The sequence below is a fragment of the Arvicola amphibius genome, chromosome 1 (genome assembly GCF_903992535.2).
Source record: "Arvicola amphibius chromosome 1, mArvAmp1.2, whole genome shotgun sequence".
NCBI classification, from domain to species: domain Eukaryota; kingdom Metazoa; phylum Chordata; class Mammalia; order Rodentia; family Cricetidae; genus Arvicola; species Arvicola amphibius.
In genome coordinates, this window is record NC_052047.1 from 197,671,530 (window position 1) to 197,688,417 (window position 16,888).

The window sequence follows — 16,888 nt, forward strand, 5'->3', positions numbered from 1 at the left end:
GGGATTCTCTGGGTTTTCTTCAAGAGTGTAAAGAGGTCTAGAAACCAGAAAGGCTGAAGATTTGCTCCTTTAATGAGAAATGAAATACAATTCCAAGAGGTACAAGATGCAGAGGTCTCTTAAACATTTTACTTTGAAAAGAATTAAGTAAAAAGTGAAAATAAAGTCACCCCCAGTCTCCAATTTCACTCCTGCTCAGTGTTTCTGGCAGTCACGTGGGTAGCTCAAAAGACAAGCACCCTTGGCACAGCAGCGGGTGGCAGAGATTCAAGATCTCGGGCTCTGCAGCCCACCAGGCCTCCTGAGCTCAAATTCCAGTCACACCATTCGAATGACATAGAAATGACTTCAGATCTCTCCTCCTCAGCCCTCCCACTCCAGGTTTGCTGGAAAGAGCTCGGCACAATGCCTGGCACACTGTAAATGTCACCCAAATGCTGCTCACCCTTACCCTAACCTCAGCTGCTGCTGACATTCACACATTCCCGCAGTGATGTCCCCAGGCTCCTGAGTCCCGTGTGACAAACCACTCTGCCTCTACTCGTGGCTTGCTTCCCAAAGGGATGATGGGATGACTCACCGCAAGAACCCAGCCAGGGGCGGAATGTGTAGGTGCCGTCCCCCTGAGTCAGTGAGTGCCCTTTGCCTGGTCCCTCATCAAACTGACTCACACACAGCGCTTCCTCTGAGAGCCACTATCTGATGTGGTCCCTCTGGGTCACTGAAGCTGTCACATGCCCACAAGGCTGCCAGTCACGTCCCTGCTGCCTACACACCCTCTACAATAGAACGTCCCACCACTGTGGGACAGCCCTCCTGAGGCCAGCTCCGCTCACATCTTACCGTATGCACGTATGCGAATAACTGCATGTTCTACAAGAAATGTCCCCACGGTGACACGTACCCCAAGCACCACTAGTGTCCCCTGCCTCTGTCCTCACGGGTTTCCTAGCGGTCCAAACACCAAAAGGCGATTACAAGGGCGATTACAAAGCTTGGCAATATCACCTCTGGAAACAGTGCTGGCATTTCGACGAGTTTCTCTGCGGTGTCGATGTACAATGTTAGGCAGTGGGAATCTGCCCCCCACCCAAACCCCACGCACACACCCTACTGAAAAGGTCTCCTGTCGCTGGGGGACAGAAATGCTACATCTGGAAATTTTGTAGACAAACTGAAGGAGAAAAGATCGCTCTGTGCTCTGTGGGAGCCACCAGCCGACGTGCTTGCTTCATTTGCACCTTGAGCATCCCTGTGAGGGTGGAATCAGCGGTCCCATCCACAGAAGGGAAGCTGGGCCTCTAGCTGCCCATATTACAACCACAGTGGAAGCCCATGCCTTCCTCACTTGCTTGATATCCCAACACTCCAGCAGAGTGTGGGGCTTTTCATGTCGATAGTGCCTTTAAATTCTTGTTTTCCTTGGATGTGAAATTTTCTGCATAATTAATCACCTTTGGAAATTACAGAGAAATTTCCTATTCACTGAGTTGGAAATGCCCATAGAAGCAAAAACGGCGGCACACCCCACAGGTCACGCTGGAGGTGTGGAAACAAGAGGTGGGGGTGGGGAGCAGGATACCAAGTCTATGTGTGAGACCCAGGACCATGCTGGCATAAGAGATGGCCACAGTGGTAAGAGCCACACAGACGAGACTCAGGAACAGACCCCAAGGGAGGAGAGAGCACACTGGTCCAGTGGAGGTGATGATGTTCATACTGACCAGGCTACCCTTGCCCTCCGCAGGTCCTCCTCAAACAGCAGATGCTACATAAACACATGACATGCCCACTCCTGACTTACAGGATACCGAAAGGACAAGTCCCTGGGCTGCAGGTGTATGTCAGCTACCAACTGTGGATGACCAGGAAGCTACACAGTCTCAGCTTAGGAGGCAGCAGGCAGGGTCTGGATGAGGGTGGGCCTTTCAGAAAGCTGAGGTCTTACTTCTCTCCATTTATTCCCCAATGGGTAGAACAGCTTTGAAAAGAGGCTTCATTGTTGTTGAGCAGAGGAACCCACTGGTTGGCCTCTTTGGAAGAGGAAGAGTCAGCTGTACTGGGGCAGCAGAGGGGATCAAACGCCATCTGCCTCAGCTGCCCACATCTTCAAACAAAGGGGTCTGAATTCCAGGGACCCAGAGACCTCCCTGCTTAGCTCTTCCTTCAGCGCTTCCGGGGAAGTCCCTGAGGTCTTGTCCCCACTACACCACCCCCAGCTCTGTACTGATAGGATAGTCCTGTGCTATCCATTTAGCGCAGAATTTTTCTGTAATGAATGAGCTAGAACCTTGGGGAAAGGGGGAGCTAGGAAGGCAAACCTATTAGCTATGTCCCAGGAGTGGGACAGCTCATTGATTATTTAGAGCTGGTGTCACCGTGTGACAGCAAAGACTTCATCTAGACCACGAGATGCGCAACCAAGTCTCCTGGTGAGCACTGCTTTGGACTAGGTGAGAATCAAGGACTAAGCTGGAATGGAGGGCAGGGGGATCACACAGAATGAGCCCAAGTATCTGGAAGAAACACACATGACCGATACGTCCAGACCCAGGCTGTTACACGCACTCTGTTACTGTGCCCAGAGTAAATAGTGAGTTAATAATAATCATTAAAGAAATCAGTGTGGTCTTGGGGGTGTTTTCTACCTCTCTGTGGAAACAACTCTTTCAGGGACAGTGAAGCTGTCACACAACATCCACTCTGTAATAAGCAGAGAGAGCTTGGGAGGAAATGGGATGAAGCCAGGACTTAATGAACATGTGCTACTGGGAAGCCGTTTTCACTTTTCAAATGACACTAAGGGATTCTGATGGACATTATGTCCTAATCTCGATGAACACAAAACCAAGGCAGTCTTAGTCCCTGAGCCACGGAGAGTGTCTGGACTCAGGACCATCATTCTGTCTGTCTGGAACTAAAAGTAGGAAGGCTGAACACTGTGGAAACATTGTATTCTTGTCAGAAAAAAAAAAGAATCCTTTGTAGCCACTGACAGTAAGCTTGCTCATCTTTTCTTTGAGGTCCCTTTTCTCTCTTCTGCAGAGAGGGGCTGTGTGCTTCCTGTTGTCCTCTATGAACCACCCCTAGGGGCAGCTGGTAGATCAGAGACTGAAGAAGTTCCATCAGTGAGGTCCCATCAATGTAGCGTGTTCCTTTGACCCCATCAGTTAGTTGACAGTGTTAATATGGTCCCATAAATGAAATATGGAGCCTAGCAATAGCCCTCATCAACACGGGTGGGGTGGGCTTTAGTTCTCAAGCCTCTCCTGTACAACCCTAGCTGTCTCTACCACTCTGCTCTCCTCCTGACCTACTTCACGTGGTGGCTTCTCCAAGAAATCTTCAGTTGGCTGTTCTTATCTCTGTCCTCCCACTTCACGGCCTCCCGACTAGAGATTACCATGTCTTGATGTAAGATGTGCGTGTTGGTCTCCTTCTCTGAAACGTGAGGAGATTCTAGGTTTCTATTCTCTCCCACTATGTGTAGACCAGGTGGGTGGGTGGATCCATGGTCAGATGGCTGAAAACATGGATACGTGGATGCCGAGCGGCTGGATGGATATGCAGTGAACAGAAAACATGTAGGGAGATGAAGGAATGAATGGACAGACAAATGGATGGACTATCCCACAGAGGGAGGGATAAAATGACAGAGGGCTGGACTCTATGCTAAACCCAGTGTCCCTCTGAGCTTCCCTCTTTGATAACTGACATCACTGGCTACCACCCTTTCCTTGTGAAGGTTGTCCACCCGCCCCAGCTTCACGCAACTCTCCAACCGCCTACCTAAGGCCTCTTCAGATATGCTCGGGTCTTGGCTGGAATCACACTGAGGTGTGGAACCCCCCCCCATACACACACATACACACACACACACACACACACACACACACACACACACGTCCACAAGCTCCCTTCTGCTTCATCGTTTCTGTTTCTCAGCCACCCATGATCTGAACACTTGCTCCACTCTCTGGCTTCCCAAGCATTGCTCACCCACGTTTTTCTTTCATTTGCTTTTCCCATTGAACAATGGAAAAGAAAACTTTGGTGCGAAGACTCCCTCTGGATCCAAAATCAACACCGTAGGCAAATATAATACAAAGTCTCCAATTCTCCCCATCTCCTGGCCAAGAGTGGAGAAAGTGACTGTAGAAGGGTGTGGGCAAATTGGGGGTGGCGAGAAGGTCAAGGCAGAGACAGCAGGGAGCCCCTGGGCTTGGCAAGTGTGAGAATGATAGGCAGGGAGAAGAACGCAGATCAAATCCATGCAGGCTTTTCTTAACGCTACTGATGCCAGAAGAAACAAACTGCTTCATCCTGGCCTCTGCAAGGGAGAGTTACGGAGAGAGAAGACGGTGGAGCAGGCCTGTCTGTTCACACACCCCTGGGATGAGACCCAGAAGAGTGAATGCTATCCTCACCTGACGGGCAACGAGTGTTGAAGGAGGAGAGACGGCTCACCCAGGTGGGGTGTGTTAAAAACCAGCCATTTGAACGCATGGCTAAAGACACTCATGTGCTCATCGGAGACGAAAGCCGTTCAAATGGACTGGAAAACGTTTCACTGTATTTTCTCATATTCCCGGACCTTCCCTTCCATGGTTCAAAAGCTTGCATTGCCTAATCGCTGATTTCCATGTATGAATGAGTTAGTGTAAAATAAAATTAAGGACCAAATCAATCTGTCAAATTAATCTAGTTTTCGGCATTAATTATCCTCTCAGTCGTTTTCTCTCGAACTCACCACACTCAAGACACACTCAGGCCTAGTGACGCAGCACTCAAGTTAACTCAGGAGCTTCCATCAGCAGTAGAGAGAGTCTTCACCATTACGACCCACATTTACTGTACAGGAAGGGTCTTATTCCAGGTAGATGAAATGCCACTCTCGCCTTTTAAAGGTGCCCAACCACCGTGGGACTAAATAAACCACGGGGGTGGAAATTCCCCCCATCATTCTGTGGCATGTTTCTCTGGTTGTCCCAGCTGACGAATTAACAATACTACACTTCCTTTACATGTAAGGGGGCCACCCCGAGTGTGGCAATGTAAGGGGGCCACCCCGAGTGTGGCAAATGAGGTATTAATTAGGGCAGGAGCTCAGAGATTGCATACACTGTTCTTCTAAAGCTGTACCAAAGGATGGGTGCCTTCTTGGTTCAATGACCAATTCCCCGGTTTCTAAAATGTAATTATAGGATTCTGAGTCCACAGGGGACAGAAGAACCATATACCTGGTGACCTAATCAAGCTACTATTTTGAAGACTATGAGGACCTACAGCTGGGAACCTGGGAAGAGGGAGGGGAGGAATATCTCTAGGAGGTCAGGAGACGTTCAGAGACAGAGGTCCCAAAGCCCCTTACTCCCTCCTTTAAAGCACATCTTTGGATTTATTTATTTTATTTTTATGTGTATGCATGTTTTGCTTGGGCATATGTATGAGCACTACATGCTGCCTGGTACCCAAGGAGATCTGAAAGGGGGTCATATTCCATGGATCCATAGTTACGGGTAGTTATGAGCCCCATGTGGGTGCTGGGAACTGATTGAACCTAGGTTTTCTGAAAGAGCTTCAAGCACTCTTAACAGCTGGGTCTTCTCTCTAGTTCCAGAAGATTTTCTGAGACAGCTTTGCAACTTCCCTGAAACTTGCTATGTAACCAGGTTGGACTCAAACTCACAGGTATCTGTCTGCATCTGCCTCCCAGGAGCTGGGATTAAAGCTGGGCCCCACCATACTTAGCCAATAGTCTAAAAGTTAGACAACCATGACCTAGCATTACTAAATGCAGAGAAACACTTCAGGCCCTCTGGGGCATTCTGCCAAAGAAGAACCTGGGCTACTGTCCGGTGTGGGCACCTGGTTCTGGCCGAGGCTCCCAGGACCCAGTTCTCTGAGGCAGGGTGCCTTAGTGCATACTCGGAATGCAAGGTTGCAGGGTCTCTGCTGCATGCACGGAGCAATCATTTCAGCCCCAGCTTCTAGACAAGGAGAGCAGACAGTAGCGGTGAAAACCATAAGACAGGTGGCCTGCTCAGCAGCCTCGGGCCACCTCTCTGGTTGGCACGGGAAGAAGAGTGAGAATGGCCCTACCTCTGTGATTCTTCAGAGCAGACCGCTCAAGAGAAGATTCTCTTGGCAATGAGAGTAGCCAAGCGCCTGAGCGACTCATTAGAGCTAAGAGCAGTTGAAGCAAATCTCTGGGATCCTGAGTCAGAACTCAAATGCAGAACTTAGCTCTGAACGTTGGAATTTGGGAGGAAGGGGGGGGAGCAGGCAGAGTGGAAATTTAAATAATGCATATAATACAGTTTGCATCAGGAATGAAGGACGTGTTTCCTTTAGGGCACACTAGGTACTGTCATCCTTCCAGGCAGTGAGGAAAGCAACCAGAAGGAAGCTGGCATGTGAGCTGTGGTGCTCCAGGGGAACCGCTGTGCTCCAGGGGAGGAGCAAGATCTTTCAGATTTCATCACAGACATCTAATAACACCTTGGTACGTGCTCTGCTCCCGAGAAGCTTGGAGGCCCGAGCAGTCAAACTCACTCCTTCCCCAACCACCCCAAGAGGAAAGGAGCCTGTCAGCTTCACTAAAGAAGAAAGGAGGGAAGGAAAAACAAAGGCAGAGCAAACCTCCAGTTGCTTTGTAGCTGTCTGAAGACTCAAGGCAGAGAGAGCCGGTTTTATGCAGAGGCACCCTGGGACCCTCGGGAAGGAAACCTGAAGGCTGTGGTAGGAAAACATTACTTTCAGGGAGGTTTTAATCAGTTTGAGCAGCTCTTTGATAGGCAAGGATGTTAAGCCAGGAATGGCTCATTGCAGAGTCTGAAGATGGGGTGAGGGGTAGTTAACACATGGTATCTCCTCCTGCCACCCCTCCCTGTCGGGGATGTTGACACAAGCCCTTCAGTCGGCTTAGAGGAAGGTGGGTGAGTACAGCAGGAAGCTCACAGAATTCCAGAATCCAGCACTATCAGCCGCTGCCCTGGGTAGGTATACAGAGGCCTCCTTAAGCTCAATTGAGAAGAGATGAAATAAACGGCCTAAAATTAAAGACAAGACTAATAAAATCTACTGAAAGAAAATACCACTAGCCAACTTGTGGCTCAGATTACATTTACCCCCATTGGGAGGGAGTGGGTAACTGTGAGCAGTAAGACCAGGCTCTGGAAAGAAAGTACGGGCAAGATAATCTCACAAGAAGTAACGCCAGAGAGATCACCTTCCCGGAGAGACTCAAGACACGGTGTAAAACCCATCAGTGACAGCTGAGATAATTTCCCTTGCGGGGGGTGGGGGCTACCTGGTAAGCCCAGCTCTGACTCTCAAGATTCAGATTCTACCCAGAGCAGCAGTGACAGCTGTACCAGTACTGCATCCGCAGGGTTTCCACCCTGCTGTGGTGTTGTGGCTTCTGTCTGTGCCACTCTGGCCTTAGCAGGGTGGGGCACTCAAAGTTGGGCAAGAACCGTCTCAGTCTCCTGTCCATTTCCGTTTCTGCCCCATCAGCTGAGCCATGGAAGGGTCTCTCGGTTTCCTGAGCTTGTTCTTCTGCTGGGTAATTCTGAATTCCCAGAGAGCAACCAATCCATCATATGATATACAGGCTCATCCAGCCACTTCCCCAGAGGCCTCAAGTCTTCGAGTTCCCAGTTCTTCTCCCTAGCAGAACAGGAGTCCAGCACATTATAACAAATTTACACCAACCCAAGGATTATGTCTTTAGCAGAGCAGGGCAGTGTGTGTAGGTGAAATTCAACACTCATGGTAGGCTTTGTACCCATGTGAGTGTGTCACCTGGAAGTCATGTGTTCTGAAAATCTTTAAAAGAAAAGGATTCACCTCCTAGGCCAGCCACTTCTCAATGGAAGATGCTGATCTACCCCTCCACTTCTGCCCTATACAGCCCCTCTTCCTTCCCCAGTAGGACTCAGAGCCTAGGCTCTTTCTTCGCCTCAGTAGTGGGTAGGATGGTATCTAAGGGATCAACTGTTGGGCTCTAAGTCAAAGACGACACTGGAAGTCCTGTGCACACGAAGGGGAATCCCTTCTGCCCCACGCTAAAAGGGTGCTTCAGAGTTCCTGAGCCTTCCCATCCCTGCATGTGAGGCCCGGTATCCATCACCATTCCTCATCCTCCCAGCTGCAATCGCTTTCTAGGTTCCCACCCCGTGCTTAGGACAACTAGCGCACGCATCCATCTTCCCCAAGACGACCCTGCGGAGCCAGTGGCTGGGAAGTGGAGTGGCTCCTCTCCACACTGGAATGCTTCATGCAAGCCCCTCCAGGAAGAGCAGAGCACAGCTTCCAACAAAGCAAACAACAGTACACACCTGTATGGCCATTATTCTCCAACTCAGTCAGGGTGCTCGCCCTGTGAGTAAGAGGACATGAGTGTGAGTCCCCAGAACCCATGTGACAAAGACAAGTCTGATGGTGTGCACCATAATTCCAGAGCTGGGGAGCGGGGCAGGGACAGGCAGATCCCAGGGCCTCGGTGGCAAACCAGCCCCACTGAATCTGAGAGTTCCTAGTGAAGTAAAAATCCCTGTTTCAAGAAACAAAACAACAAAGTGGACAGGGTCCTGAGCCACAACATCTAAGGCTGACCTACAGGATCAGTGCAGATACCCAGATGTGTGTCTGCACACCCACACCCACACATGGGGAGGGAGGGAGGGAGGGAGGGAAGGAGGGAGAGAGAAGGAGAGAGGGAGGGAGGGGGAAGGGAGGGAGGGGCAGAGAATATCTTTAGCACAGGACAGGAATACATACGAGGGTTTCCCTTTCCTTTGATCACTATTAGAGCTCATTTAAAGAAAGAATGAGTCCCTTCCACCAGAATGAGACTAACAACAGTGAATTAGAACTAACACATCGGGCACTCTGTTTTCTCTTGATCTCTAGTCTTTGGAAACAGAGAATCTATTATTATAGAACAGTTTCTGCCAACTGCCCACCCACCAAGTACAAGGGATTTACAGAGGCTTGAGTCCCTTGCACCCAACCCCAAGGACAGAGGGCAGGCGGCACAGATATGACACCCTGCCGAAGTCTGCAGCTCAGGATCTGATCTGCTCTTTGGAAAGAAACAGCAAGCCTCAGTGGGCAGAGCTAATTTCTGCTCACTGGTATCTACTGGTTTCTAACTCTAAATTCTGGAAAGACATACATCAAATTGTCAACAGGGCTGGGGGGTTGGGGTGAAAAGGAGCTACTAGAGCAACCTCATCCCACTGCCTCACACCGCCCCCACACCCCTGCCCTACACCCCATATCCCTTTCTCCCCATGGAGGACACATTCTTGGATTCCTTCAAATGTGAAAAATAAACCAATAAATGCACGTTTTCTACATCACACCCCCCCCACCACACACACACACACACACACACACACACACACACACACACTGAAGGCTGGACACAGCCAACTTCTACTGTCTGGTCTCTTCCAGGCGCCTGAAGAGCAAGAACCTCTATCCTTGGCTAGCTCTTTTCCAGGCTTAGCAGCCCCCTCAGAGCCCGTATGGGCACATGCTCCAACCTCGCCTCACCCAGGTGACTCCCTCACCTGAGAGGGCTCCATGTAAACAGTGTTTTTTCCCCCTTCTGCCTCAAAGCATTCCCGGGTTAAAGATGGGGCCGTTCCCAGGTGAGATCCAAGCAGCTGTAAAAGCTTCCTTGCAGCTGCCAAGGATCAGAGTCTCACCATCCCACTCAGAGGACTAAGCCTGAGAGCAGCACAGAAGCCTGGGGCCCAGCAGCTGGAGCAGGGGCCACGGCTTGAACCCCAACCGCATCAATCACCTGCTGGCAGCACACTCACCTGCAGATGTAGTTTGTCTTGCAGGAGTCCTGCAGATTCAGGCAGTTGGGCTTGTCCCGTTCTTCATAGGAGCACACGGGGACGATGGTCTGTCGCCGCCGCTCCGTGCAGGCAATGTCCCTGCAGGAACAGAAGAGCATCCCGTAGCTGTGCTTGGCCGGGACCTTGTCGAAGAACTGCCTGAGGGCCTTGTGGCACTTGCGGCGGTTGCAGACTTCGTTGGACATGCTGGTGGTGCATGGCGTGATGTAGGCAGACCTGTACTTCTTGCAGGTGTCGTCCAGGTTGCAGGCCTTGGCCGCGTCCAGGCAATTGTTCCCTTTGGAAATGTGCTCCACTGCAGGGCAGAGAGAGAGAGGAGTGAGCGCAGTGCTGGGCTCCCGAGCGTCCCCACGCATGCACGTCTGCATTGAGGTCTCGCCATTCCCCTGGGTACACACACACTCTGGGATTCAAGGAGTCTCAAACCTGGTGACTTAACAGTCTATGACACAGAGAAGGTGTTAGGGTGCAAAGGCAAAGAGCCGACAGTAGTCCCTAGATGTCCCTACACGTCTTTGGGGAGCTATGGATCCACCTTGGGAACTCGGGCACCTGCCCAGCTACTAGTTAAAAAAAGGCAACTGGAAAAATGTTTCCAGCTCCTGCTTGGTAAACTAAAATCAGGACCAAAGAAAACAGCAACAAATTATATACTTGTTCATGATACAGTATATAAAATGATATGCTGAATGCAAGTATAATTGCCATGCAATCCTCCAGGAATATAATTATGTAATAAATGCGTATAGAACATGCTAATTACTATATGATTACCGAGTAATTACATGGTTATTTGAGCCCAGAAGACAAAATATTATGCCAGCCTCTCTAAACAGGAAGAAGCAACTCCAGAGAGTTTGCGTCTAAGTTTCAGATCATAGGCCATTGGATGAACACCAGAATGAAGCACACAAAATTTTTGCAAACCTCAATTACCACTTAGCTCACCACATCCAAAATGTCGGCTCTGTGGACACTGATGTTGCTGATTAGGAAAAGTCAGCTAGGATTTTGGATAGAATTTCTCTGGGTTTACACTGCACAGGCTTTAGAAATATCACAGAGCATATGCTATCTTCTGCTTGGGCTCTCTATGCCCAGGCTGCCTGGAAAGTCAGCGCTGCCCACTATGGGCTGTTCTTGTGCCGTCTAGATTAGAGTTTCCAGGAGGCAGATTCCACTGGGCAACTGCACAGGCTGCCTGGACCAATGGGGAAGTTTCAAGTAAACTGATAAGGGGAATCCAGTTCAGGACTCAAGTTCTAGGCTCAGGACCAAAGTTCTAGGCTCAGGGCCCACACTCTAGACTCAGGACCCACGCCCTAGGTTCAGAACCCATGTTCTAGGCTCAGGACCCAAGTTCTAGGCTCAGGACCCATGCTCTAGGCTCAGGACCCACGCTCTAGGCTCAGGGCCCACACTGTAGGCTCAGGGCCCACGCTCTAGGCTCAGGGCCCACACTCTAGGCTAAGACCCATGTGCTAGTTTCTCTGTTGTCATGACTAGCACCCTGACAAAAAGACAACACAGGGTCTTGGCGTACTGTTCCAGAGCAGTCTATCATCGAGAAGCCAAAATGGGATCTGAAAGAGCTTCTCACATCACACCCACAGTCGAGAGCAGAGAGAAATGAAAACTGACCACTTGATAGTCGCCCCTCTTCCTCCACTTGGTGAATACTGTCACTCGTAGTGGGATGGGTCTTCCTACAATTCATCACTGCCATTAACAATCCCCAGACGGTCCCTAGACGATCCCCAGACGATCCCCACGTAATCCCCCAAAACATGCCCACAGACCAGTCTGATAAAGACAGTTACTCAGCTTAAGAGTCTTCTTGGGGAATTCTAGGTTGTGGCAAGCTGACACTCAGAAGTAACTGCCACAACCTACATAAGGGAGTTTCTCTAGAGGAAGTGAAATGAAGGAACCTTGCAGAACCCACTGATAAGGTGGCCCATAGCTGCTGGTAAGCAGTTATGCCAATGAATCTCAAGAGCAGACAGAGTGGAGCAAACTAGCACCCTACAGATTAGATTCCCAAGCAAGGCCCTACTCAGGCTTGGCCTCTCTCTATTCTCTCCTTCTTTCTTAGCGTGTTCTCTCGATGGACAGAAGGCACTTGGGCAATCACAGGAGGTGAGAGAACTGACAGGAAAGGTCCAGGTGGGCTGGGCAGGGCTGAAAGGCAGGGCAAGGGGAATATAAAGATATGTGGAATATTACTCTGCCCTATAAAGGAAGGAAGCCTTGCAACCTGTGATAATAGAGAGGAAACTTGAGGATGGAAGTCCTAGGGCAATGAGTCATTATCTGAAGGAAACCAAACGTGATTCCACTCAAGTAAAGACGACAAATGCGCCAGCTCCAGGAGGCTGCTGGGCTGAGGGCAGGGGAGGAGGTGGTCGCTACTCAGTGGGAACAAAATTCCAGCCTCAAGCTGAGTACATTCTTCAAGTTAAGAGGTGTGTCATAGAAGGGCCTGTCTAAAGTTACTTGATTCTGTAATTAGACTTACATTTTTGCTAGGAGGCACTGAGACAGCTCAGCAGGTGAAGGTGTTTGCTGCCCAGCCTGATGATGGCCTGAGGGTGACCCCTTCAATTCGTGTATTGCAAGGAGAGAAACAGCCAACACAGCTGGCTTCTGACTTACACTCCACTGCCCTTCCCCACCCTCCCGAAGCACACACAAAGTAAGTCAAAGTGGAATAAACTCTTTTTAGTTGCTAGGAGGGAAGATTGCATATTGGATACTCTTACTACAACCTCAGAAATAGCTTATACAGAACACAAACACAAAAAAAAGCTGTCTGGTTTTAAGGAAGTATTCCAAACCAGAACCCACTTTCAGCCTGGCATTGCAAGCTGAGAGCTCGGCACCCCAGGTCCACGTTTTTGTCTGTGGCCTTTGAGACCTTCGGGTTCCAGGTGGAGGGTGGTAAGCAAGACTTCCAGCCTCTCAGAGTGAGCAATGCAGCTGTTCAGAGAGCACTGACGGCAGCAAACATACCTGATACTCTGTCTGCCCTGCTCTCCCCAAGCCTGCTGCTCTGCTCCACTCTCGGTATCCAGGACCTCTTAGAGGGTAATAGTCACTGTGAGCCCTGGCACAGACACCAGTCTATGGACCTGGGCGACACCTATGACCTTCTACTTAAAGACCCTCCTCTCTCCCTCCCTCGCTCCTCCCTCCCTCTCTTACTACTTCTCTGGCTTTCTGAGACAGGGTTCTGGTGGTCCTGAGACTTGCCTTGTACACCAGGTTGACCTTGAACTCAGAGATCCACTGCCTCTGCCCCTAAGTGCTGGGGGGAATAAAGGTATGTGCCACCATTATCTGTGATTTCTTTTCTAAGTCTTATGCACTCCAGCCTGGCCTTGAAGTCCTTTTGTAGCTGAGGATAACCTTGAACTTCTAATACTCCTGTTTACACCTCTGGAATTCTGGGATCGCAAGTGTGGCCCACAAGAAGTTTGCAGAGTGCCAGGGATAGCGCTGGCCATCATGTGTACTCAGCTGAACCCTGGAAACGTCGACTGTGGAGCTGCTGGGCCCAAGAATAATTTTTAGTGTTTTTGCATGCCCATACTCCTCTAAGTTTATAAATTGTGAATGCTTTAGGATAACTGAAAATAAAAACTAAACTTTTATTCCACATCATCGGGGGGGGAGGGGCTTAAGGCTAGAGGATGGTGTATAGAGCATGAATTCTAATTGATCTTAATAATAAAAACCAAGAGTCAGATACTGAGGGGTGAAAGCTGAAAGATCAGAGAAGCAGGGCAGCCGGCCACTAGTTCTTACCTCTATGAAATCCTCAGACCGAGTTGGGTATCCTGTCTCTTCAAGTCCTTAGACCGAAAGCTCTGAGCTCCTGTCTCCTAGGCCTTCTATTCCTCTCTCTGCCTCTCTGCCCAGACATATCACTCCTGTCTCTACCTCCGTAAACTGAGATTAAAGGCATGTGATCCCAAGTGCTGGGATAAGAGGCGTGAGCTGTTTCTCTTTTAGACCGATTCAATCTCACGCAGCCCAGGGTTGTCTTGAACTCACAGAGATCCACTGCCTCTGCCTCTGCCTCCCGAGTGCTGGGATTAAAGGTGCACACCACCACTGCCTGGCCTCTATGGCTAACTAATGTGGCTAGCTCCACACTCTGATCTTCAAACGAGCTTTATTTGTAACAGCACAAACAAAATATCACCACAGTGCTATGTCTGCACTAGTGTCTAATGAGAGGTTATGGAAGTTTTTTTTCTAAAGTCCATATAAAACAAAAATACCTGAAACAAAGGTGGTTTACACATAAGGAAAGGAGCTAGTGACACACGACCCAACAATGCATGTAACCTCAAATGGAGAAAAATGGCAGAGAAGGTATCGCCACATGCACCAGGTATCACAGGCATGCCACACTGAAATGTACCCGTGCTCACATCCGGCACCAGGTTCATCGCAATCATCAGAATTCACTCAGTTCCAGCAACGCAATGTCGCATTAAGCTACTGTTCTTCAATGCCATTCCACTGACTTTAACGCTTGACCTTTCACTGTTTGACTTGTGTTATAACTGTGCAACAACAAGCAAGGGTCCCTCGTCTTTACAGACCTAGGGTAACTTTCCAATAAAAATAGAAGTCAGCCCATGACACCCACAAAACTTCTTTTTCTCTGGAAGTAATCCATACTGCAACATACATTGTTATTTTTCATACTTTTAAAATAATTACATAAGCTTAAGCTTTAACTCTGTGTATGTGTTTACATGGGTGTACAAAGGTATGTATGTATATGTGGAAGCCCGGTCGGTGTTGGGTGCTTTCTTCTAGCACCCTTCGTCTTGCTGTGTGAGACAGGGTCTCTCACGGAACCTGGAGCACATGTGTGTCTAGCGTGGCTGGGGAGAGGGCTCCAGAGACCTGTCTGTCTCCTCTGGCACCAGCACTGGGAGCACACAGTCATATGGCCTGGCTTTTTATTGTGTGTAGTGGGGACCTGAACTCAGTTCCTCACACTTCTGCAGCAATGCTTGCAGACTGGGCCATTTTCTTAATGTTATAAAAGAAAGAAAAGCAATATTCTAAAGGAAAAGCTTTGTACAAAGGAAACAGTAAAGTGTGTTATGTCTGAACCAATCGTTCATGGCTAACTTAGTTTATCAGGGGCTGTGACTGTGCCTCACTTTCTGCTGATTCCATTTTCTTCCGTACATACGCCATACCAGCTCACAGTCCCATTACCATTCGTTCAGAGCCTGTGACAAATTCCAAAGTGTATAACCCGGCACATTTGGAGGGGCAAAACCAATTTATTCCTACCTCACAGGTCAGATATGGCTTCAGACACGATTCTGACCCTTACGAACACAAACCATTTCCACTACACTTCCCACCTCAATGAGCCCAGCAAAATCCAACACAAGAACCCAACAAATGCAAAATAAGCCAACAACAGACTCCCTCTCCTCACAAAGACAAATGTAAAAATCTCTGGCAAATCTGAGCTAGTTGTTTAGCAATATGTTAAGAAGATAACGCACCATTTCCCCAAGGATCCAATATAATTTTGATGTTTAAAAAATCAATGTAATTCCACAGTAACAGAATTCAAGAAGAAGAAGAAATGCGTTATTTTAGCAGAAAAAAAAATGCATCCAGTGAATTTCAACACTCACTCAATACAAATATTCAGTGAACTAAGAATAGAAAATAATTTCCTCAGTTTGAGAAAGGGCAGCTAGCTATGACACACAGATACGATCAGATCTCATAGTAAGATACTTTCTCCCCTAAGACCAGGAACAAAGAACGCACATCCTTTCTCTGCAGAGTCAGTGCTATAGTAGAGGGGTCTTAGTCTTTGCAATAAAGCAACAGAAATAAATAGTGGATGAGAGGAAGACACACAGACACACACACAGACACACACACACACCTGTTTGCCAATGACTTCAAAACCCCATAAGAATATATGAAACTGCTAGAATAATTAAATTTAGCTGTCAAAGATATAAAATTAATATAAAAATCAATTGCACCTTCTCGAGTTCATAAGTTCATTTTTTGTTATTAATTGCCTCCCGAGTCCAGTGAGCACTCCCCATATGCATCAGGCACCCACAGACTGGACGGTGCAGCAGGAGGACTCAGGGGGGTGTCCACATCAGGAACCCACAGTTAAATATTTAAGTTTTGAAAACAATGACACTCTAGAAACCCAATGGGGGTAAATGTCTTTTCAATAAATGGTGCCAGAAGAGTGAAAAGACAAAAATCCCAAATTCTCAACCCCCACTTTACACCAGGCATAAAATACATCAATACAGGATACATCACGGACTTCAATATAAAAGCTAAAATCATGTATTAAAAAATAAAATTACCTGGACAATCAACAAGCATTATAGGACTATATAATATAAAATAAAATCAAAGAAAAAATGCTCTAAGTCAGAGCTAACAGAAATTAAAAACTTCTGCTGGCATAAGAACACTGATAAGTATGTCTAAAAGACCTTATGGGAAAATAGTCACACACACACACACACACACACACACACACACACACCACCATCTAAAATCTATAAAGGCCAGGCAATGATAGCATACGCCTTTAATCCCAGCACTCAGGAGGCAGAGAGAGGCAGGCAGGTCTCTGTGAGTTCAAGGCCAGCCTGGTCTACAGAGTAAGTTCCAGGACAGGCTCCAAAGAGAACCCCTGTGTCAGAAAAAAAACAAAAGAATGCTTAAAACTTAATGATAAAGAGAAAGAACCCTCTTAGAAACAGACCAATCATTTTAACATATGTGTCACTGAAATAAATGTATAAAGGGCCAATAAAAACATGTTAAGTATTCAATATCATTAGTTATGCAAAAATAAAAAAATAAAACTACAGTGAGTGTTTTATTCAGCAATCACAATGATCAAAACTAACGTCCAGGAGTAGAGGTATTAGCTCTTCTTTGAAGTTCTAGTAGAATTCTGCACTAAAACCATCAGGCCC

At 48.2% G+C, this 16,888-nt stretch overlaps 1 protein-coding gene across 1 annotated transcript in view; it reads right to left on the reverse strand.

The window, feature by feature from the left end:
- Gfra1 (GDNF family receptor alpha 1) overlaps positions 1 to 16,888 on the reverse strand; it is a 218,946-nt gene that overhangs the window by 54,818 nt on the left and 147,240 nt on the right. Inside the window, exon 5 of the mRNA XM_038318137.2 lies at positions 9,837 to 10,173. Within this exon, the coding sequence (XP_038174065.2) occupies positions 9,837 to 10,173 (337 nt within the window). The remainder of the gene's footprint in view (positions 1 to 9,836; positions 10,174 to 16,888) is intronic.